Here is a 25,422-nt window from a genome sequence, read left to right on the forward strand (position 1 = left end):
CGCAATGATGTGCCACGTGCCACGGCCGACCAATGGTGTAACTTGATCACTCAGTCAGTCAGTCAGTGACAGACATTCGCGTTTGTAGGGCTGGCCCCGCTGTTGCGGTCCAGCCAAAAAGGAGGAAATAAGGCAGAGAAAGGAAGACGGGAGATAATTTGTTATGCATGTGTAGCAGCAATGTGTGTATTATTGTGTGTGTGTGGGTACTCTGTCCATGTACAGTATGTTTTTTTATTATCCATTTCTGTTTTTCCCCTCACTCACTTCTTTCTTTTGCTTTCTCTCACTTTTGTACATTGTTTTTTTTTGCTTTAATTTTATTGCAAAGCACACAGTTATCCTTTTAGTGTAAAGCACACTGAATTTCACTGGTATAAATAAAGTTTGAATGTGTGCCTCCTGGTGTCCTGATGTCCTTGCAGAAGCCACAGTCCAGGCCAGACAGATGTGTGTGTACCTTCCGTACCTTCTGTCCGTGTGTGTGTGTGTGTGTGTGTGTACCTCGGCATGTCGATGGTCTTGATGAAGCCATAGTCAAGGAAGAAGACTCGGAGGCGGGCGAGCCGTGTGATTGGGCAGGCGCCGACGGCCTCCACACAGCCTCTCTGGAAAACCTCGGCCACGGTGGCGCGGCACCAAACGCCCTCCTTCCACTTCGTAAAGACCATGGAGCCTGGCAACAAACAGCAGAGTGGGGAGTTAACTGGTCAGGGATGGGACCATATACTGTATATCGAAATTCTGTATATTTATTATTCGCATATTTAAATTGTCGTTACATCGTATCATGGTTGTATTAAATCATGAACCCCATATCACATATTGAATCGTATCGTGAGATAAGAGTATCGTCCCATCCCTAGTTATGAGTAATCTCATGTTGAATGGGCAGCTCAGGTGGCAGGACGCAATAATACAAATGAATTTCTTCATTCACTAATTCGTTACACAGAGAAAAAGACACACATACACACATCTGTGGCATGACTGTTACGGCGCGGTCACATTAGCACAAACCTATGTGGAAATTCGCTATAAAAACAATCGCTTCTGGTTGCAAATTGATTCCGCAGCTTGGCTTAGTTCAGATTTTATGAACTTTGACCTGTGAATCCACGCAGCTGGCCAATAGAAACAGTTATTTGGCAGTGTTGATCTCTGAGGAAAAAAATCCAACATGGACGAATCCATAATATTATCTAATATAGATGGTACATTCATGGTTTTCTTATTGTAATGTAGCCTACAACTAACATTAGCTATAACCACTGATAACCACATAGCATAGAGTCATAGTTGATAGCTAGTTAGCTACTTAACCAGCTACTAAACAATGAATAAAGATTGATTCAAGGTTGTTCACAAACTGTGAATTTTGTGAAAAACAATTTAATGTAGAAATCATTTTTTATTTTATTTAATTTATCCTTTATTTAGCCAGGAAGTTCCCACTGAGATACAGGATCTCTTCTTCCAGGGAGTCCTGGTCAAAATGGCAGCTTAAACAGTTTCACATGGTATAACACATAATACATAAAAGCTACACAAGGGAAAAAGTAAGGGAAGAGAAGCAGACAGGCCATACCATCGATATCCATAACACACAGTCCATCTCAAGTCAAGGTTTTTTAAAACAGCAACACTTTTCCTTCAGGGCAGTGTGTAAAAGTTAAAGGTATTCAAAGAAGGGAGTGCTTCTAAGGTAATGGTATTTTGCAACTCATTCCATGCCCAAGGTGCATAAAAGGAGAAAGCGGTTTTACCAAGCTCGGAGTGCACCCTGGGGACATTTGAAAGAATCCGATTAGTAGATCTAGTGTTATAGTTGCTGGTATGATAGGATAAAAGGCTGGAGATATAAGTAGGTAGTTTTCCTAGCAATGTCTTAACAATAAATAGCAACGTGTATTTTTCTCCTCTGGTATAGAGAGGACCATCCTAGGGATTCATATAAAATGCAATGGTGAGTGCGTGAGCCTGCACTTGTTACAAAACTAACACACTCTCTCTCTCTCACACCAATCCTCTGGTGTACACACACGCACACGCACACACACACACACACACACAACTCTTCTTGTGAGAGTCCTCTATTGGCTACATTTAACCACTAACAGCCTCCACTTTCACCACCACATGCCTAACCTAATCCCAATTCAAACCCCTAATCCTAAAATAGCCCCTTGTAGAAGTGATGTGCTCACATTGAAGGGTTTTCCTAATTTTTCTATCCTTTTGAGGACATTTGGATGGAACAACAAACACACACACACACACACACACACACACACACACACACCAGTCTCCAGTTTGTCGTTGGGAGTGAAGCGGCCCTCGTCTCCGGAGCAGAGCAGGTTGATCCTCCTGCACAGCGTCACAAACTGCCTTTTCTCAGACACGTAGTTGACGTAGAAGTGACTGGGGTTCACAACATGGGTCACCAGCACCCAACTGAAAACTGGGGAGGGGGGGGTAGGAAGGGAGAAAGGAAAGAAGTTAGGGAGGAAGAGAGGAAAGAAGAGAAGGAGGAAGAGAGACAGGAATGAAGGTAGGAAGGGAGAGAGGAAATAAGCGAGGCAGGGAGAGAGAAATTAAGGTAGGAAAGGAGAGGAAAGAAGGCAGCGAGGGAGAGAGAGAGGAAAGGAGGTAGGAAGGGATAGAGGAAAGGAGGTAGGAAGGGAGAGAGGAGAAAAGGTAGGAAGGGAGAGAGGAAAGAAGAGAGGGAGGAAGGGAAGAGAGAATGTAGGAAAGGAGAGGAGAGAAGGCAGGAAGGGAGAGAGGAATGAAGTTAGGGAGAGAAATGAAGAGAGGGAGGAAGAGAGAAGGTAGGAAAGGAGAGGAGGGAAGGCAGGAAGGGAGAGATGAATTAAGTTAGGAAGGTAGAGAGGAAAGAAGAGGGAGGAAGAGAAGAGAGAAGGGAGGAAAGGGGAGTGGAGAGAAGGCAGGAAGGAAGAGAGAAATGAAGGTAGGAAGGGAGAGAGAAATGAAGGTAGGAAGGGAGAGAGGAATGAAGGTAGGAAGGGAGAGAGAAATGAAGGTAGGAAGGGAGAGAGGAAACAAGGTAGGAAGGGAGAGAGAGATGAAGGTAGGAAGGAGAGGAGGGCAGGAAGGGAGAGATGAATTAAGTTAGGAAGGGAGAGAGGAAAGAAGAGAGGGAGGAAGAGAAGAGAGAAGGGGGGAAAGGGGAGAGGAGAGAAGGCAGGAAGGGAGAGAGAAATGAAGGTAGGAAGGGAGAGAGAAATGAAGGTAAGAAGGGAGAGAGAAATGAAGGTAGGAAGGGAGAGAGGAAACAAGGTAGGACAGGAGAGAGGAAAGTAGTGAGGGAGAAAAGAAAAAAGGCAGCAAGGGAGAGAGGAAATGCGGGAGGGAGGGAGAGAGGAGAGGAGAGAAGGCAGTGAGGAAGAGGAAGTTCATAAATATCAGTTGATTTTTGAGTTGTGTTTGAGAGTTCAATATTTTAAGTTTATGAAAACCAAACTAAATATACAGATACAGCTGTCTAACATGCCTACCTTTCCGCTGACTGACAGGCGCGGCGTTCACCTGAAGCTTCTTTCTCCGATGGCTCCTCCACTTGTCATTGGCCAGCTCAGGACCGGTGGGTGGGAGAGCTGCAGAAAGGCACAAAGGCTTCACATCAGGCCGTCCATTCAATTCCTTTTCTTTGATATGCACATCTGCAGTTAGTGTTTACATTTAAGGCATTTGGCGGACGCTCTAATTCAGAGCCACAAACAATGTTTTAATACATACAAAAACCATGTAGGCCTATTAATCATCAAAATATGGAAAACTGTTAGATTTAGTCTGGAGTGATATATGTAGAATGTCTTGTACTGTTGCACTGTATGCATTTGTTCAACTATGTACTGCAATACCATGTCAGCTGTCAATATGTTCCTGCAAAGTATGTATTTTACATGGTGAAGAGAAATGGATTTGCATTCTTGTATTTTATGTTTTTGTCATTTTTGTTCCATTCTAACGTGTTGAGTTCTGATGTCATTTGGCTTCTGCTGCCCAATTCACCACACAGTTTATATTTCATCTTTCCTTTTGTTTCTAATTTTTTTGGGGTGATTTGCACGTGCAAAATTAATTCTTCGGATTAAGCCCTACTGCTCATGTCACTGATCTGCAATCCTGCACTCACCTTTGAAATCACCATGGCCAGCCACACGAGCAGAATCTACAGCAGACAGACATGGAGTTTGTTTAAAATGCAGTTATCATTCAAGTAAACTTATCAGGTAGCCATTAATAGACATTTTGTAGAGGGGGACCTGAAGCAACAAAAGGTGTTTCCGCAGGGACATATTTTGCTGTTGCGTAACCTTTCCAGCTCTCACATGCTAGCAGCAGAACACCACGGTCACATAGAGTATGAATTTCTGTTAAAACATAAGGAATAAATCTGTGTCTAACAGATACGGTTTGACAATGACTGACTGTTATGCAAGCTCAAATTAGTGAAATATCACATTAAGAACTACAAAATACGGTTTCTGGTAAATCCTTGTATAGCAGTTTCTTAATTCAGGTACTCAAAGTTTATATTTTTGGCACTCCTCTCCCTCATCCTCAATTTCTTGCTCCTCTCTCGCTGAAGATTGTCTCTGTTTTGATGTTCTGTTTTACTTGCTAATAGACAAAGGAGAGAGGCAGGAAAGATGGGAGAGAGAGTGAAGGGATGACATATGACGGTATGTTCTTAAACACCCACCTTGCTCTTGCTCCTCCTCTATCAGCTCCTCGATGATGACGTCTGGAGCTCCGTGGTCGGGGGCGGGGCTGTGGTGAGCGAAGCTGGACCTGGGGTGCGGTCCCGGGCTCGGAGAGGAGCGTCGCGCCGGCCGCTCAGCTCTCAGGCCGTCCCGCCTCTGCTGCTGCTGCTGCTGGGGGTCTGAGGGCTTCCTGCGGCCGGGCGGGGTGCGGCTGCCGCTCCTGCTGCGCCGGCCCTCCCCTCGATGCCAGGACGGCTTTCTGCTGGAGCCGGCCTGCTGCTGCGCCCTGGGAGGAGGCGTCTCTGACAAACTGAGGAGGAACAGAGAGTGGACTTCATTTCAAAACAGCAGGAAGATCCACTGTCGCAATCAACTGAAGAACGTCAGCCAAATAACCTAACTAAGAGATCAAATCTCCGGAAATTCAAACCAACACAAGAAACGACACGCCTCCCCTAGTGACTGATAGGAGGAGTGATTGACAGGACGGAGCCACACCCTCAGCCTCAGACTTCTTCTCATTGGTCGGATGTGTTTCCACACATTTGACTTTGAAATGAGAATTCCAGTGGAGTGGGACTGCCGCTGTTTCTGAGATTCTGACAGATTATCCTCCTCATCTTTATCCACCAAACGTAGCAATTTATTTTTATTCCTTCTAAATAAATGTTGATCCATAAATTACCTACTGCAGCTTTAAGTGTAAATCTGCATATGCATAAAAAGAGACAGCCATGTGAAAGAAAAACAATCTGAATGGTAATAAATTTAGATTGAGGGTTAGTTAGCATTTTATAGCTAACCAATGCTATTAAAGCATGTAGTTATGCTAATAAAACACAGAACAAACAACAGGAGAGCAGGGTCTGCTCCAGGGTTTGTGTTGGCAAACAGATTTCCATTGTTTCTGTACTCAAAACAGACATGGCTTGAATGCCGAAATGTTTGTACTCTCTTCCTATTTGCAATAACTGATTTAGTACATGACTGTACATGACATGACATAGTACATGACTGTTGGCATCGTTTTGAGTATGGAAACCATTAAACATGAAATCTGAACTATTCCACTTGGCAGTATGCATCTATTTGAGTGCAGTGAACATGAACAACTTTTGAGTTTGAGTTGCAGCCCCCTGCTGCTAGCGGTCGCTGCAAAGCTCCTCTGACAAACAAACAGCAACAAGCAGAACTTAACAAAATACTACATAGCAGGGGCTCTTGAAAGTTTTCAGCCCCAGACCCAAATCAAATCCAAATTTAGGTATTTGATGCTGGGAATCCTGCTCACACAAATCACTACTCCTGTCATGTAGGATCCCACCAACAAGGCTCAGAACCAAGAAAACAGGCTGTATGCAATTTAGGAAAGAAAAGAAATATGTACCCACCATTTGAAATTCATTACTTCAGTCGTTATCTCAAAAATATAGCACAATCAAAATCTCCAAAGATTTGTTCCATCAGGAAACAGATGCCATGGCCGTCTTAATGTGTCCCTCTAATAGAGTGGCTTCTGACCCTTCATAAACACTTAACAAGTGACGTTTCATTCCAAAATGAGGCAGAACAGCAACTGAAAAAACGATGCCAAAGTAAAGCACAACATGGGTTACCATTCAACTTATGAGTCATCTTAACCCCTTTGTTTACAAAATAGTTCTACTTTTGATGATCAAATCATCAGTTTTAGAAACACTGGCTAAAGCCATTCAGGCACCAACAGTTTTCCAAAATGCATAGTGTTTTGGAATGAAACCATTCCAGCAGAATAAAATAAAATTGAGTGAATAACAGCGGAGTGGAATCAGTTTGATGACTCACGGCTTGGGGCTGCCGGCCTTCATCTTCAGACAGTCTGTCAGACTCTGGCTCAGACTCTCTGACTGGAGAACACAGCTAGAGCACACACACACACACACACACACACACACACACATAAATGGACAATGGACACACACATGCACACACAAAATTTCAACCCCAACAGTACAAGACAATTGTTCCATAAATTATAAAAAGAACACAAATGAGTGTAAGGCTCCCATGCTATTCAGTCATTTACAAAGACAGGGCAGGAAACTTATACCAGGTGTAAAGTGACCAACCTCAGTCCAGAGCCCATAGTAATGCAAGTCATGTCAAAGGACTGGGAATCCACAGGAGCCTGCAAAGTCTCCAGCACCTGTCTCACACACACACACACACACACACACAGCATAATTCACCAACCATTGTATTTTAGAGCATTTTACCAATCAAACTAAGTTTTAGAATAGAAAAAAAGTGTCTGGCAGACAAAACAAACCTACCAGCTGCAGCCAAAATGTAATACTATGTGAGTGTGTGTGTGTGTGTGTGTGTGTGTGTGTGTCTGTGTGTGTGTGTGTGTGTGTGATCCTGCACCTTGTCCAGGGTGCAGTACTGCTCCAGGGAGGGCACCCGCCGCACCTCTCTGGCCATCTGCATGGCGATCTCCAAGGCCTTCATCCTCTCCTGGACGCGGCTCACCTCCACGTGGCCAGAGGAGAAACGCCCCTCCATGTTGGTCAGCTCCGTCAACAGCGCCTCCCTCCTGTTGACAGAGGCATTACATGCATTAACACAACATAAGCCACTTGGGACGCTTTTCTCCAAAGCATCTTAGAGCGGTGGTTTGCAAAACATGTGCCATGAAGAGCCGAGAGTCTGCAGGTTTTCATTCCCAGCAAACACTACAGCAGCTGATTTCACTGATTAGTTCCCTTTCAACCAGAGAGGAGGAGCTGATCAGTGAAATCAGCTGCTGCAGTGTTTGTTTTTGTGATTGCAGCTTTTGAAAAAGGTATTGTGAGTGATTCCTAATTTCAGTAATGACTTGTCAGGACTTGATTTGTATAGTTTCTCTCCATACCTCTTACTGAGGATGTGTGTGGCCCTGTCCACAGCCTCGTCTAGCTCCATCAACAGCCTCGCTCGCTCTTTCTTCACCTGAACTGCCAGACCCGTCACCAGAGTCTTGACCGAGGAGACACACAAAGGCACAACACACATTCACACAACTGGATTTTCCGATTGCTTGTCTTTGGTAAAAGGTTTTCTCTTTGGCTTTACTGAAGAAGATAAACATGTTGGAAGTGATTTTTCCATCAGCCTTTCACTCCGGAAACTCTTTGCACTGGACCAACAGCGCCTCTTTCCTGTTTTGTGCCGTAAAGCAATACAGCAGATTTCCTGCCAAATCCGACCTGGTGGTTCACAATGCCAAAGGCAGTGTAGAGGCTGGTAGAGGCTGACAGGGTTCTTGGCAATGGTTTCATTGACGATAATGTCTCAAAATTACTGCGCCAATGATTTATTAATGTTTAAATGCTACACTTAGCATGTTTAAATTAAATTAAATTAGATGTTAGTGGTGTCAGCACTATCTTATCACAAAATCCTGGGGGAAATCAGAATCTGAGTTTTCACAAAGTACAATAAATGTAAAATGTTACTAAAATAAATGTTAATGTAAACTATCATGTTTAAATTAAAACCTTCACTATTTCTTACTACAGTCAACTTTTAAAATTGATTTCCAATGCTTGCTACTGCTTCCTACACTGTATTTCAGTGGAAAACAACTGCAGCAATAACAACAAAAATTCTAAATGTTACTGAAATATGTGCAGCTTGGTGGATCATATGTAGCACAATTTGCCAATGGGACCCTGTGGATTTGGACTAAGTCTTAAGTCATGTTCTGTGAGGTCTGTATGTTCGTCTAGTGCTTCTTTCACCTGGAGGATGTGATCCAGCTGGGCAATGTTCTCTGCAGCCTGGGCCAACGCCTCGTCCACCGCCTTCTCCATCTTCTCTACATCTACAGGCTGAAGGAAACACAAACACACAGACACAGACATTTGAATCATTCACATCCACAGACACTGCAACACTCCAACACATGAGCCATAGACACACAACCCATCTGACCACCTACTACATCATACCTGCTCATCCTCTGTTTTGGCATCATCCTCCGTGAACGACAACAATTTGCTCTTTCTGCGAAGCTTTGCTTTTTCAATCCGGGAGCTTCAGTAGTGTACAGCACAAAACAAAACTGATCAGGCATACACGAAACATAAATAAAAAATACCACATTAATACCACATTATGGTCCTATGGTTTGCCACTTTTGCAGGCAACTAACCATCAATTTGAGGTGTTGTTCTCTTCTAAGAAATTAATTAAACAAATTTGGCTGATTCCACACCTGTGGTTAAGTTGCCTCCGTGTATTTTGGACATCATGTCACATCCCTAAGCCTGAGGCAAAGGACTAACGTTTTTGTTGACCAGAAACAGCGGTACAGACCATTCCTGAAACACTTTTACACCACTTTATCAGCCAACTAAATTTTTTAGAAGACAATAACACCTCCAAATGATGGTCAGTTATCTACCAAAGTGACTGGTAAACTGGACAATTTATAAACCACAGCCAAAATTGACCATCAGCTTGGCTGGTGGGTGAACTCATGTTACCACCCTGCCCAAGACAATCCAACTCATTTGGTTCAATTCAACATTCAATATTCCATTGTACTTTTTCATCTTGTTCATCTTGGCAGTGTAGATGAGGCCAATGATCCTGCTGTCTTCCTGCAGCCCAGACACCCCGGCCTCAGGAAGGGTGGACTCAACCTGCAGAGAATGACAGTTTCTTCTGTTTCTTACGTCGCCTTTCTTTAATATTTTCAGCCTGGGACATCAAAGAAAATCTGGTGATGTTCATAATCACAGCAGGAATCTGACTTTTCCACCCACTGGCGGCAGGGTGGATTCCACAATTCAACAGCCACTTTTTGACTTGAATTTTTGTTAAACAGAAAAGAAATTGATCTCAGGCAGCTGCCTTCATGTCGGGTTATAATGTGAAACATTTGTTACCTTTACAAAATGTACAAAATCAGTAAGCGCAGATACAGGCCCTTCTCTGTTTTTGTCTTTGTATAGGAGAAATTATCACAGTTAATTCCACTGCAAATTCAGGCAATGTAATGTTGGCTTGAGTCATCTTCTACAAGATACAGTATGTATGCAACATTACAATGCCAGAATTCACAATGGAGTTTGGTGTGACACTCTCATTCGCCCATATAAAGAGAGAAACAGGAAATTACAAACATGAATGACGAATATCAGGACTAAAAACCAGTTTGGCAAAGTTTGAATTGAGCTTCTCTCTAGTTCCAGGAATGTCGCTGCTGGTAATGATACCTTGCACTCTGGACATGTAATGACACGGTCATCTTCATGGGAGTGCAGACAGGAAGTGCAGTAGATGTGGCCACATAAAAGCGCCCGGGGGAGGTTACCCACAACTTCATCCTCTGGAAAACAAAAATACAATACAGACACGCGGGAAAAATGCAATGTCAGTGGCACCTGCTGAATGGAGAAAAATATAAACCTGTATCAATCTGCCCATCTCACACTGAATCACAGCGCAAAAATCATTATCACACAATTTGTGACTGTGTCTGCAAATTTCATCAAGTTCAACTTTCAGTGCCACTTAGAATTAAATATAAAACCAATTTCACTAATAAAAGTCAAAACGAAAGCATCTGTACGTCTATCAGAATATATTCCAGATTACATCTAAAAGGCTTCAAGATGGTGCTGTTATTCTTTTACATGTTCATAAAGGTTGTTTTTACATGTAAATTAAATGTTACTTGATAGAATAATATTTTTTCACAGACTGCTGATTTCAGTGTTAGGTTCATAACTTGGCCTACAGTAATTCATTACATCATGTTACTTTACCATTATAACTGCAACCTATCTTTACAAACAAATCAGGATACCTCCTGTCATTGATATTGCTCAACAAAATCAAAGTAGTAGGGATACCAGTAGGGAAGTAAACTTTTCTGTCATTTCTCATCCAAACTAGCCCAGTGTGTTTGTTTTCTTCAGAACCAATTGTGAAGAAAACAAGTAGTAATTCACTACACTGCTTTTTTACTAGGAAAAGTAATAATAATACTGCTGTACAGCATAACTGATTAACGCGTTACCACCCAACACTGGTTGATTTTTATTTTGTTGCATGAAATACTGAAATTTTGGTCACTGAGTCCCAATAATTTATATACTGAACAAAAATATAAACGCAAAACTTTTGTTTTTGCTCCTATTTTTCATGAGTTGAAATAAAAGATCTAAGACTTTTTCTATGCACACAAAAGGCTTATTTCTCTCAAATTTTGTTCACAAATTTGTTTAAATCCGTGTTAGTGAGCACTTCTCCTTTGCCAAGATAATCCATCCACCTGACAGGTGTGGCATATCAAGATGCTGATTAAACAGCATGATTATTGCACAGGGCTGGTCACAATAAAAGGCCACTCTAAAATGTGCAGTTTTCTCTTGAAAAAAGACATTTATTAGGCACTGAACTATGGATCTCACATGACTAGGGCTACAGATATGCATTTTTTGAAAACCAGTCAGTATCTGGTGTGACCACCATTTGCCTCATGCAGTGAGACACATCTCCTTCACATAGAGTTGATCAGGTTGTTGATTGTGGCCTGTGGAGTGTTGGTCCACTCCTCTTCAATGGCTGTGCCAAGTTGCTGGATATCGGCAGGAAGTGGAACACGCTGTCGTACACGCCGATCCAGAGCGTCCCAAACAGGCTCAATGGGTGACATGTCTATTGAGTATGCAGAGTGGTCTTTTATTGTGACCAGCCCAAGGCACACCTGTGCAATAATCATGCTGTTTAATCAGCATCTTGATATGCCACACCTGTCAGGTGGATGGATTATCTTGGCAAAGGAGGAGTGCTCACTAACACGGATTTAAACAAATTTGTGAACAAAATTTGAGAGCGATAAGCCTTTTGTGTGCATAGAAAAAGTCTTAGATCTTTTATTTCAACTCATGAAAAATAGGAGCAAAAACAAAAGTGTTGCGTTTATATTTTTGTTCAGTATATGTAAAACAGCTTGCATTTGAAGTGCAACTAAATTAATTCAGTTGTATATCAACTATGTTTGGCAGCTACCAAAACTTGTTATGCGCGTGCTAGAGGAAACGCGCTCGCTGTAGGACAGCGGAAAACAGCGCTTGTGCAGTAGGGTAAATGATGGGTCTGACAACAAAATCCAACTTCTGAGTCTGTTCTAAAAATCTTACATATATCTGATTTGTAATACTAAATGAGGAAGTCGCCATATCAGCCGCTGCTTGTCAGACAGCAGGTAGCAAGTAAAGCTTTCCTCCAAGGTTTTCAGGTGTTCATGTTCGAGATACAAGTAAATGCAAGTAAACTGCAGCGACATCATGAGGCCGTTCGGACCGCGCGGCTTTCTCAACCAACGTAATAGCGACGCACCGAAAACCTCAACATTTTAGACACACCTAAAACTGAATTTGCGACTTAAAGGTATCTAATTAGCTGTATTCAAGACCCTTTTGAGACCTCGGGTTTAGATAATGACTTGACACACTTTTTCAGGATCCCGCAAACACCCCTTGCTAGCAGTTGCTACCGCTGACTAGCTGTTAGCCAGCCAACGAACTTATTTTAGCTAACGTTAACGTAATTTAGCATCAAGCACGCTATGACGGAGCGTTAAACTGAAATAAATGTTATGTTAATGTCCTACCAGGCAAAGTGTAGGTATCTCCGCACAACATACAAACCGCAGAGCTGGGGTTATCGCCTCTATCCATCCTCAGTGTGTAAAGTTTCGGAAAAGTAAGTAGGCTACTTTTTTTTTTTTACCCAAATTAGGAGCTGCGGACAGTAGCGTCACGTGACAATGAGGCGCGTTCAACAAGTGCACACAGTAAATTTGCCCTGATTGAAACTTGATTGAACTTGTTGGCTTTTTGCTAATTCCTTTTTTCTTTGAAGAATTCTGTTTTCAGGGGAACATTACCCAAGTGTTATTTAATGAATTTCGTCTTTTGGCACGTATTCAGACCAAGAGTGTGTTATCTATCTTGAATATAGGATGCAGTGGGTGTAAAGTTTTGCCCATGGACGGGTAAAATTCGCCCTGAAGACAGACTTGTAGGCTATAGGAAAGTACCTTTTTCCTTTGGTTAAAATCATTTTCGCAGCCTAATTACATAGCAGCTTAAGTACCTAATGTTATTTACTGATATATTATCTGTTGGGCATATTACTGTCAAATAGATCCAAGTTTCATTTGTTCCACAAGCCATTACATTTTTAAACAGGTAATGCACCAGCACTTTATCCCCCATGCACTTTTGGCGACTCCTTCCTGGTCACAAAAGAGGTCCATCTGGTCTGGCTCGTCCCCCTCCTCCTGGTATGTGTATAGGTATACAGTATGTATGAGTATGTCTATTGATGACTATTATGATATGGGTATGTTTGAGTATGTCTACTGGTGACTTTGTGATGTTGTGATGAAATGCCTTGTGATTTTGCTGCAAACCAATTTCCCAATGGGGACAAATAAAAGTATCTACCTATATTGAAAATAGCATGTAAGGTGTGTTCAACAAGCACAAAATACATCTGCAAGTTGACTTGTAAGATCAACAAACCTTTTCTTAGAGAAATCTTTTTCATTTCATGGGATTCATGGCATTTTTATTCATAGGACGGCAGTTTTAGTGAGAATAATAATAAGAATCCATACAAAAACAATGTGTCCACTGGCAGCTAAACCTTAGTGTCATGAAAAAGTAATTGCGTAACAGACTCAACTTTAATCCAGCAAGAGTATGAATTGTTGCTGACACCCAGACAGGTGTATTGTGATAAGCAAACCACCTGTCTATCACACCTTTTGTCAACACCCACATTCATTATTTTTTTTTATAACTACAGTTAAAGTTAGAATATGTTCATGTAGAAAATATGTTCACTATGCTCATGTTTTGGGAATTTTTGGGAAGATAAAGCAGAGTTCAGGTTAAGTCAGTGGGTAATATTACACATGATACCCAAGTCCTTCTAGGGCCTGAAACCTGCTTGGTTCTGTCCTGGACCACTTGAGGGCGCCAAAGAATAAGACAAGCTGCACCAGTCCTGTCTGAGGTGATGAGTATACAAACCCTTAGAGAAAAAAAACACATAAACCAGGCTGAGTAAAGATTTGTAATTTACACATATTCACATTTATGTGTTTTGATAAATACTTTGTGAAAGGGGAAATAAACATCTTTGGGGTCACAGTTCATCGTTCTGAGCATCCTCACTTCTGTTGGGCATTGCAGGTTGGGATACTTTTGTTTTTGGGGTTCCCGGGTTAAGGGCTAAAACCATAGGTGAGGGTGTGAGGATATTATGGAAGCTGGGTATGTAAGTGAGGCAAGCTTATTTAATGCCAGTATGTTGGTCCATGTCTGAATTTGTGTGTGTGTTTACTGTAGCTACAACCTGGTACAGAATGAGCTTGCATTACTGCCAGGGTCGGGTCAATTCATGAATGAACACCTCAATTCCAATTGAGGAGTTAATTCATGAAGGCAATTGAGGAATTGGAATTGGAATTTGAAAAACAAAAAACCTACAAGAAATGGAATTGAATTTGAATTTCAGAAAGTTGAATTCAATGAAATTCTGTGAAATTCCATTTTTGCCCCCACATATCACATATACACATAGTGTTATATATTATCAATACTGAATATCAGAAAATGTTAAAGATATCTATCTATCTATCTATCTCTGTTTTATTTATGCTCTTAGAATATGCATCCCTCCTACAAGACATGTTGTGCTGTGTGGTATATTCTTTTGTTTCCTTGTTAACCAATAGCAGGGCAGCTCATCAGACCTCATGGTGGCGTGGCGGTCCTCCTTTCCATCTGAGCGCAGCTGCCAGCAGCACCACCGCCCGAGGACAATGGCCAGCCAGCCAGTGAAGCAGCAGTAACTGGGACTGGCAGCCAATGGAGAGCAGAGGGGACGTCAGACGGTAAAGGTAATACATGTAGTGTGCAACACGGACTAAACTTTAACCTTCAGACAGAGTGCATCCAGATCCCCGGAGGGCGGATTGAAACGACCGCACATCAAGAGGGGTCCTTCCATTCAGAGCTGGCAGGATATGGCCCCGAAGAACAAGTTGAAATACACACGTTTTAACAGCACGCCTCCCACCTCCGCCGAAGTGTCACAGCGAATACGGCTCCTGGCGTCAACCTGAAGTGAAAGGAGACCACCTTGGTGGGGGGTGTCAAAACCCCTGCAGGGAGAAAGTACACCTGTCTGCTAATAGGAGGCTGGAAAACAACCGAGATCAGTTAACACATTGGCCCAAGGATGTTCAGTACTTTCACTGGATCTGGCATGTCCTGTCCTGACGTCCTTTCATTTGTCACTGTATACAGAATGCAAACCCAAGACTCTTCAGGCCTTTAAACAATGTCATTTCCCCATAAAGTCTACACAAAGAAACCTGTGCAACCAAGAACCTGTTCAGATAAGTTCACGTTCAAAATCTTCCATTCGGTCTTCACTGATTGGTTGTTTCCATGGGTATTTGATGGTGGATCATATGGTGAACAAAGTTGTGACTACAGGGTTATTTTGAATGGATAGAACGGTCCTTCCACTGTTTTACCGCCATGGTAATTTGGCTAGTAGGCTACAGCATAAAATGGCAATTATGGAATTTTAAGTGTTAGTTGCTATGGTGACAACACAAGTCTGTCATTAAAGTGTAACATCTGTCACACTGCTTGAGAACTGTGTAGATGAGTCTGTTAGCAAACTGTCAAAACTCAACTGAAAGCTAACGTTAGCGACAAGGCTAATGTAGCTTTATCAAAGACTGTACTTCTCTCTCTAGCTTTTCTAGTCATCATTAGCATGTTAGCAATCTAGAAGCTGCTTTGGTTCTTGCTGTAAAACCGCTCAGCTCAGTGACTTGCTGTAAGTGGCTTTATACAGAAGCTAGTCCAACGGTTCACAGCAAAATGGCCACTGCTCCGCCCGTCCGGGAACGTTGATTTGAATGGGAATGACCGTTCTATCCATTCAAGTTCTGTGGTTGTGATACTGTACTGTTCAGAGAGATGAATTGAATGTATAATGTGAAGTTATGTATGCGTTTATGTGGCGGTGAAGGTATTTGCTGGATCTTACATGGCTCAGTGTGTAGAGCATGTAGAGCACTGTCAGGCTCAAGGGTTTGATTTCCACTGGGGCCACCCATGGTAAAAAGACATGTAGTACTATATGTTTTAGATTAAATTGTGTCTGTTACGTATTTGGTCCATGGTATTTGCCAAGATTAAACATTGCCTTTTTGAACTTCTGGAATAATTTGTTCTGAAGTCTCCCTGTGAGACACTCCCCTTGTTTTATTTTACGCGGCAGGCCAATGAAAAGCAACTTGTTACAATAAGTGGATGGTAATTATGGCACCTTCGGACCAATTTCCCTTGTACTAAGTATTTACAGCAGCTCTGACACAATCTGCCCAGCTATGAAATTATTTTTCCAGAGATATCACACATGCACAAACACCAGGTATGACTCTTCATTGTTTTGTCAAGGCCATAAAAACTTGTTGTACACTGATTAGTTGCTTCCAGACGTTGGTTACTTCCTTGTTGTGAACTAGTTTTGCAAACAAAGGAATCATTTTTCCATCCTGTACTCTACAGAGTGGAGTTATGTATGAATCTGGTTAGGGCACTGAAGGAATCTGGTCAGTGGGATGATTATAGACAGACTGGCAGTGGGGGCAGGGAGGGGTGTGTGTGTGTGTGTGTGTGTGTCGGGATGGGGGGTAGTAGGCATGTTTACTATGGGTAATGAACCAAGCGGTGGGCCGCCCAGAGGGGGTTGTGGGGGTGCCAGTTGGGGGGAAGGGGGCGCCCCCCCATCTTTCCTCTTCCAAATGTGGGTCACTACCCATCCTCGGGTGATTTCCCTCATGTTTCCGTAGGAACAATAACCCCCCCTCCCCTCCTGCACCCCCCTAAAAACCCCTTATCAAATCACTTCCTCATTAATGATGCTCTTAATTGAGCCGTGTTGTCTCGTTAGCTCTCTCCTGATGTCTCACCCAGGCCTCGCGCAGCCGTCCCTCCGCTTCCTCGTTATTATCCAGCTACTTCCTGAATCACTTACTACGGATCATCACATCTGACAGGAGGTTAGTGTATGGGAAGCCATCTATTTGTGCTGTACCTCAAAGGTCTTATTGAAAAAAAACAACCCCCTCCCGTCCCTTCGCTCCCCTCCTACAGGTCGCAGAGGAGAAGTATTGAATTTATTGGATTGACAGCACACACTCTTAAAAGCAGAGGGGCTTCGAGGAACCTTTAGAGGTTAGGGGAACACTGTAAGATTCCTTAACAAAGCTGAGGAAGACTTTCATGACCCTTGATCGTACTTCTGCAAACCTTTAAAGCTCTATTTGATGACTTTTTTTGTGGTAAAACATTCACTTTTAATTGCTAGTAGTGTTGCAGTTTGCCTTCCCAAGCTCCCCAGCAGCCTACAGTGAGTTTACTGATCAATAAGCACACGCTGATGTGTTGTCTGATGTCATTAAAAGTGCGACATAGAGCTTTAACATATGCACTGCAAAAAATCCCCATCTTAATCAGTCATATTGAGTCCTAAAATTGTAATTTTCTTAAAACAAGTGAAAAAATCTGCCACTGGGGTAAGATAATTTCACTTGTTTCCAATGCAGTTTCACTTGTTTCAGGAATTTTCTATAAATGAGTGTCAATATCTTATCTTATTGATTAATAAGGTAGATCACTGCACTAATATCAAGAAAATGACACTAGAAAATGACACTAGAAAATTCATGAAACAAGTTGATTTGCATCAGAAACAAGCAACAAGTCCTCCAACCCATACGACCACATAGGTTGTTTGTTCCTACCCTCTAATACGATCCACAGGAGCGTTTCCTAAATTAGCGCCCCTACTGGCGGCAGGAGATGGCTACATTGGTCTTCGTCCACGTCACGTGACTGTCAAGTTTCTCTCTGCGGCGAAAAAACCCCTAATGGCTGACATTCCTTTTATTCTCAGTGGAAAATGCAATATTTTAAGATAGTTTCGGCATTAAAATGCGTTTTGATAACATTTCTAGCGAGAAAGGTGCATTTTATTTTCATAATCTTCATTCAGTGAATGTATATGATGTTTAGTTTGTTAGTTATGAAGATTCATTCAGGCTTTCTATCGTTGCTATGGTGGTTGCTATGGACGCTGCTATCGCTGAAACCACGCAGTTGCATGTTGTTTGAATCATTGTCTTTGCTTTGTATAATTATCTGAGCTGTTATGTTATCTGATAACACCATATGATCATAAGTTTGATTCCTGTCAGAGCGCTTTTTTGTCAATGGCTCAGGCTCATGTGAAGGACGGTCAACAGGCAACAGCAAACTGCTTCCCCACCTTTAGGGAATTGTAGTTTTTAAAAAATATTAGTGTTTTTCGTAGAATTGGAAGTTGTAAATACTGAATTGAGAGTACACTGAGGAGTTTAACCCTTTGTACACTGACTTTTCCTGACTTACCCTTAAATTTCCCCTTAAGTAGCTCAAAGTTAGAAAAAGAAAAAAAATCCTAACTGTACAACAGCATCACATCCATATTCTGTATCTGATCATTCCAACTCTTTCTTGAAGCTCTAGCTGCTTATATTGAATGAAATATTCAAATACAAGACGCTATTTTTTTTATGGCTACACCATTACATCAAATGGAAAAAATCTAGATGATTGTGCATCATTATATACACATTTCCCTGTAACTCAGCATGACACATTTGGTGTCTTTGGAAAACCTGTTATCTTGACTAGAATTTAAAATAAAGCTTGGCCGTGCAACCTGCGTTTGTAATGATGGACCCAGTGGCGGGGGGGACAGGGAGGAAGAGGTTAAGGGGATGGTAAACACATTTGTGTAATCAGATTTTAAATATCTAATTGTTAAATGGGCGAAAATTAATTTTAACCATATTTTACCCATATTTGACAGCGCCCCCAGTTGTTGACTATACTCACATGATAGCTGAGGTCAAGAGCTCTCTGTAACAGTTGGTCCCATGTCGGTAACCCCTTTTGTTGCTGAATTACAAGCCTTCAAACATGCACCGAGGTCAAGGTTCAAAGGACAGTATTTCAAAGCAGGGCTGCAGTCGAACTGTCAAAAATATACGTCCTAACTCCTATTCCTAACCGGGGGAGGACAGTCTCAAAACAAGTGGAGTTCTCTCACCCCTGTGGCAGATTGTTTCCCTTATTTTAAGAAAATTAGGATTTTTTTAGGACTCAATATTAGACTGAATGACTGATTTTTTTGCAGTGTGGGTTTTTTCAAGGAAGCCTCAAGGATTATTTTATTTCCAGTGAGGAACCCTGAGGCTCCCTTTGGATTTCAGAAGAACCCCGTAGCTTTGAGAGTGTGGTGCGCTAACAGGCTCTCCCCTCCTCTCAGGCTGAGAAACAGGGAAAGGTCAACAGACACTCAAGGCCCAGGAGACCAATGGATTGGCTTTTGGTGAGTCCCCCCCCCCCCCCGCCCCCCAGGCCGCTTGGTCGCAGCATGAAAAGAGCAGGGGCGACGGCTTTTTACCTTCCACAACCTCTTTGTCTGGTCAAAGAAAGACCCAGTGGCACACAAAAGGAGAATCTTACTCAAAAAGCAAGTGCATTATGTTTTCAGTCCAACTATTAAAGCTGGTTGTTTGGCAGATAAGTCCGATTTTACCAATTTTTACCAATATCATTTAAAATATTTCTCGCTTGTTTTTTATTGGCTGATTTCTGACTGAGAGTATGGATGTGATTAGATCCAGGTCAGCTGATGCAAACAGACACAGGACTGCTCTTTTTTTGTGTGTGAAATGACCGCATCAATAAACATGATGCATTAATGGGAGTATTGGGGGTGGGGAATATGTTAGTCTTTTTTTTTTTCCTTTAACAATCTCTACTGTAAATGGCCCCATTATTTCCATAGCTTCCACATGCCAATACACAGCCTGAGTGAATCATAAGGGCTTGAGGGCTTTCCAATACGAGCCTTTTGAGGGTTTCGTATCCCTAACCCAGAAAGGCTGCAGCCTGCAAAACATATTCATCTTAACAAGTCATTTAGTCTATCATTGAGTCCTAAAAATCAGAATTTTCTTAAAATAAGTGAAAAAATCTGCCAGTGGGGTTTGATGATTTCACTTCAATGCAAATCAACTTGTTTCAAGAATTTTCTAGAATCAAGTGTCATTTTCTTGACAGCAGTGCAGTGATCTGCCTTATTCTGACTGGTTTCAACAGACTGACACTGATTTCTAGAAAATTCCTGAAGCAAGTGAAGCTGCATTGGAAACAAGTGGAGTTATCTCTCCTCACTGGCAGAATGTTTCTCTGAAGGCTGCATATGAGACTAAGTGACTCGTTAAGATGGACTTTTTTTTTGCAGTGTAACCACCATGTCTCATACTTTGATTTCTTATCTGTTTTATTTCTAGATACTAATTGATACCAATTTCCCCTCAGTATATCGACTTATGCTGCATTCAGATGGATTCAGGTAGATGGCAAACCGGATCTCATTTTAGTGGACAGGAGCAGGACGGGGAAATTGGATGACCTACATAAATGGGCTCAATTTTTTGCTTCTTTCCTTTCGTTCTTACAACTTATCCCAGCTAGTGTTAGGCATTGGGGTAAGTTCACTGCTATTTATAGTAAGCAAATGTGGGTACTTTGTGTCAAAATGTGAGAGATCTAACACCAAAACTCTCAGAGTTACAGGTACTGAGACAAAATGTGTTACAGTCATCCCCGGTCTCCCCTACATCAAAGTTCCCCGGTTTTAATCCCGTCACCAGCATCACACGTCCCACATGAAAGCAGGGCAGCAGGCCGGGCGATGGGGGCACAGTAGCACCAACGGCCCTCATTAAAAACAACCCTCTTTAGGGGAGGGGGGGGGGGGGGGGGGTGTCCTGCCTATGAACCCTCTGCGCCCCCAGTCACTCCCCCTCCCCCCTCCCTCCCACTGCTTCTCACATCCACACATACTTACACATACATTCACATGTGCTTAATCACACACACACACACACACACACACACACACATACACTTAGTCACGCCTCCCTGCACCCTCAAGCCTTCATCCCTTATGTTCAAAGGCGGTGTGAGGAGGCGGAGGCGGAGGTGGAGGTGGAGGACGAGGTACCAGCCGCTGCGACCGACCTGCAACTTGCAGGGCCTCGCCGCCGCCGTGAACCTAAATACCCGGATCCACATCAAGGGGGGACGGATCCAGAGATCAGACCAGTCGGGCTGCTCGTTAACTCGGGGCTGCTAATCACTCCGTCGCTCAGCATTATTCACGATCTGTCCATCCTAAAAAACGATCAGCTCCAACTCCCCCCCCCCCTTTGTATTTACACCATAGGGCCGTTTCCTTTGGACAAACTGGTTGTTTTGAATGTATGCGGAGGGGGCTAAGCTGAGATGGGTGGAGTCTAAAAGCGGGGTGGAGGGCGGGAGGAGGGGTGGGGGAGGGGGTGTTTTAGTTTTAATAGTAAGCCGAGAGCCGTCTGTGTCGCAATTATCTCACTTTGCTGCACTTACAGAATGCTTGACCTGCTTCTCAGCATTGATACGCCACATTCTCAGGGCGAGGCGGGGGTCGGCACCGAGGGTCCCGGATCCGTGTGGGAGTGTGTGAGAGTGTTTTTGTGTGTGTGTGTGTGTGAGAGAGAGGAAGAGAGATTGTTTTGAGTGTGTGTGTGTGTGTGTGTGTGTTTGTACCTGTCAGCTGTCCTGCGGCGGGACCCGGGCCGTGAGAGCCTCGGTCCTCCTTGGGTGGGCGATAGCGGAGGTGTGGAGGTTGGGAGGAAGGTCAGGTTGGTGTTGGCTGATTCACCTTATCACAAGACCCAGATACAAGACAACCGCTCCCCTCTCTCACAAGGCAGGATGAGCGCACATTATTCATAAGAAGACGGACTGTGGAGAAAACTCAGGACGAGAGAGTGAACACTGCAGAAACTGACAGACTTTATTTTATCTTGTATCCAGACTTATCAAGCACATTTTACAGTTTTTTTTTTTAAGTGAAATCATTTTACTGCACTGTCAGATAATTTTATCGGTTTCAAGAAATTTGACTTTTTTTTCCAGGAGAATGTAGCTTGTTTCAGGACATTGACTTGAAATTGTCTTGGAGAAAGATTCTTGTTTCAACATTTTCTAAATTGTTATTTGGGGATTTCTTGAAAGAAGTCATACTGTCATGAATCATCATCATCATCATGTCGAGTCCCCTGGGGCAACTCGGGCTAAATCAAGTGAAATTTATTGAAACCAGCAAGATTATCTGCCAATGCAGTGACATAATTTGACTAAAAATATCAAGAAATAAGCTTGATAGGTCTGGAAACAAGTTAAAATCCCTGGATAGCTTGTCATTTTTTGCAGTGCAATTTGACAGATTTATTCAATCTGCAGGTTGGGAGCCAAGGAACTCAACATCTGGATGATTACACAGAGTTTTATAGTGTTGAATATTCATGATTATGTTAATACAGATAGAATCTAATAAAGCTATCGGTCAAAAAGTATAAGGTCATATGAACAAGACTGAACAACCAATGATAATTATAGTTGTAGCGCTTTAAGGAGGTGCGTGATAAGAGGTGAGCACCTTCTTCTACAAGACAAGTTTTTTTTTTTTTTTTTTTGTCAGTGGGTTAGGGTTATTTTCACATTCCAGCCTCACAGTTCAGTGAGAAACACACCAGATGTTCCTTTACAGTTTAATCTTATAACGGTGAAGCAGATTCAGTATTCTTGAGTTTTAGTAGTTTAAGGTGTAAATCTGGGTCAAAGGTTACATAGTAAGTCAGCATATAGGAATGTTGTTTAGTATAGGTACTTTTCCATTTCTTCCTCAACAATACAGTATGTCCCTTTGAGGCAGTGAGGGAAACAGCTCAGATGGTGAATACTGAGGGGGTTTTGTGTGTAGTCACAATATTAAGCTCTTCATGTGAATACAGTCTTTTATCTGTCATCAGTTTGTCTTGCGGTAGTGTTTCCTAAACTATGGTTTGGGTCTATTTTTGGTGAATCCCCACATGACAAGCACATTAGTATGTTTTCTTTAGATTAAGTACCAGAGAAAGACTCAAATTCTGAGGGTCCTGTACAGAAAAGGTCTAAAGTTCCAGTCCACAGCCAGAATTAGCCACCAAATCCACAAGGCTAAAAAGAGACTTGTGGGAGCTGGTGGTCATGGCTGCTGTTTTCATGAGACTACTGAGAAACCATTGGAAGTGTCTCATAGTTGGTCAAAGCTGTAATGTTGCTAACTTTAATTTCCTGGTGTCCTGAGTGGTAAAAACATGAGAAGAATAATGCTCTTCAGTGCTGTCAGGAATACACAACAAGACGTCCTTTACATTGAAAACAATGAGAAAAAGAAGACACAGTACACAAACTCCTTACTCAAGTAAAAGGACAAATACTCCTCTAAAAATAAACTCTGGTAAAAGTTGAAGTACTATTTCAAATCCTTTACTCAAGTCAAAGTATAAAAGTACACGGTCTTAAATTTACTTGAAGAATAAAAGTAAAAGTCGTCCCAGATGAGAAAGAGTCTGGAGCTCAAATCACGAACGTTAATTCAGCTGAATTCACTAAGGTTAATTCTCTCTCTCGTTGCTTCTCTTTTCTTTCTTTCTGTTGCTTCTCTCTCTCCGTCCCTTTCCCTCCTTTTCGGTGTCGCTTTGCTGAACAAGAGGCCAATCACATCTGGCTGTTGATCAGCCGCTTTCTGGGATGGAAGCTGTTTGATGCAGGAAATTAAAAAAGAAAAAATCAGTTGATGATTTCCAGAGTCACGAGTCTGTTTTGAAAATGTAGAGAGTAGAAAGTCTAGATTCTTCTTTTGAAATGTAGTGAGTAGAAAGTAAAAAGTCTTAAGTGAAAGAAAAACGTACAGTACAAATACTTCAAAATCTTACTTAAGTACAGTAACAAAGTATTTTTACTTTGTGGTGAGTGATCAGGTTCTGTTTCTGTCTGTCAGACCTGGAGCAGGGTGGCTGTCTCCATGTGATGGATGCTGAGCCGGGGCCGCTGACAGGTTTCTGTCTGTCAGAGGCGTGAGTCACCCGGGAAATGCTCCTCCTTCACTCTGTGTCACACGCTGACTAACCTCTCTCCTCCTCCCACATGACCGCCGAGAATCAGATGGAGGAGCAGCTGCTCGGCTGACGCACTTGGAATTTAAAAAAGAAAAACCTTGGCAAAAACAAAAAAAAATGAGAGTAAGACCTGGATCTTCTTGTAACCATGTACAGTAGTATTCCTGTGATTAGTTGAAACACAATTTTGTTTCCATTATATGTCCTGTAATATTCAGTTTTCATGATTTTTTTTTCAAATATACTATGGCTCTTCATGACGTTTTGCAAATCTATTTAGTTTAGTTTAGAAAGGGTATTTATTGAATGAATTTGAAGACTAATTCCTCACAGGTAGAATAGTCACATTTCAGAGGGGTTTGTCAGTTCAAATGCAGCAAAGTTGCCTGATTGGCAGGATTTTAGCATTTGGTTTGGGAGGGAGCCAATCAGGACCAAGTCCAGTTGTGGTGTGTTGACTGGAGTTAGGCTGAAAAGGCCTGTGAAAAAGGATGGATTTTTAAAAATGCACTAACTTTAAATTTAACCCCTTAAACAAAATCAAATTTGAACAATATCTTCATTAAATATCTTTGCCCATATACTGTATGTATATAAACAGAAGAAATTTTAATTCCCATAACAGTGCTCCTTTAAACATGAGAGACTGGATCTTAAAACCCTTCTGGACTGACCTTTTCCCCATTACACATTTCAATGCTTTTATTAAAACAGTTTGGTGGGCAGGGAGAACGTCTCTTCACAGTGCTGAATTTTAGTTTCTTTGTTTTTTTTTTTCTTCCTGAGAGATGAGCATGGTTTTACCACCCAGAGTGCAAAGTGCTGCGACTTAAAATTGCGTCAACTTTCAGCGCTGCACCTCAAACAGCTTTTGGATCATTAACATCAGAAGACGAGACCAGCGCTTTCCCCCCCCCAAGCATCTGTTTAATACCTCTATAACAAAGGGCAGCAGGGTAGACGGAGCAAACCGTTAAAAGTGAGTTATGAACATCCCAAATCAAGCTGAGGTTCACCTGTATGGCAGGGGAACTGAGGCGGGAGCTGCACACCTGGGCTGCCTGGCAGGAGTCAGTTGAATCAGCTGTTACTCCCTTACTTCCCTGGAAAGCTGCCTCCAAAAGCCTGCTGCCTGAAAACGTTCAGAAAGGTTGATGAGTTCACTGGAAGGAGCTGCTCAACCCATTGTTTGTGTCTTGGTATGAACTGAAAGCACACAAGACCTTGTTAATCATCTAAAATGTTATTATAAACCCGCTTTTGAGACGTACAGTAAACTTACACACACACACACACACACACACCTGCTCCAGAGGCGGGAACTGGGCTATTCTCAGCCAGGTCCAAGGAGACAAATGAAAGGAAAGTTGGCCTGGTGTGTGAGCGGTGCGTCCAGAGGCTCATGAGGGATATGAAGGCTTTTCTGGCTCCCATATAGCCGCATGAAATATGTTGTGTACATGGGGAGTTGTGAAATAGGCTTCTCAGTACTGATCCTGCACGTTCATAGAGGAATAACCA

The 25,422-nt window shown here is 42.4% G+C and overlaps 1 protein-coding gene across 1 annotated transcript in view; it reads right to left on the minus strand.

Annotated features, from left to right (window-relative positions):
* rnf17 (ring finger protein 17) overlaps positions 1-12,442 on the minus strand; it is a 33,530-nt gene extending 21,088 nt beyond the window's left edge. The window contains exons 1-13 of the mRNA XM_071538572.1: positions 12,376-12,442; positions 9,971-10,083; positions 9,278-9,394; positions 8,489-8,578; positions 7,621-7,724; positions 7,134-7,302; positions 6,836-6,912; positions 6,552-6,626; positions 4,727-5,037; positions 4,157-4,192; positions 3,528-3,614; positions 2,303-2,461; positions 511-676 (exon numbers count right to left, since the gene is read on the minus strand). Coding sequence (XP_071394673.1) covers positions 511-676; positions 2,303-2,461; positions 3,528-3,614; positions 4,157-4,192; positions 4,727-5,037; positions 6,552-6,626; positions 6,836-6,912; positions 7,134-7,302; positions 7,621-7,724; positions 8,489-8,578; positions 9,278-9,394; positions 9,971-10,083; positions 12,376-12,442 — 1,571 coding nt within the window. The remainder of the gene's footprint in view (positions 1-510; positions 677-2,302; positions 2,462-3,527; positions 3,615-4,156; positions 4,193-4,726; positions 5,038-6,551; positions 6,627-6,835; positions 6,913-7,133; positions 7,303-7,620; positions 7,725-8,488; positions 8,579-9,277; positions 9,395-9,970; positions 10,084-12,375) is intronic.
* Positions 12,443-25,422: the final 12,980 nt, after the last annotated feature.

This window comes from Centroberyx affinis, unplaced genomic scaffold (genome assembly GCF_046629955.1).
Source record: "Centroberyx affinis isolate AG114_WGS23_722 - 3 ecotype Tasmania unplaced genomic scaffold, CSIRO-AGI_Caff_v1 ptg003299l_1, whole genome shotgun sequence".
Lineage (NCBI taxonomy): Eukaryota > Metazoa > Chordata > Actinopteri > Beryciformes > Berycidae > Centroberyx > Centroberyx affinis.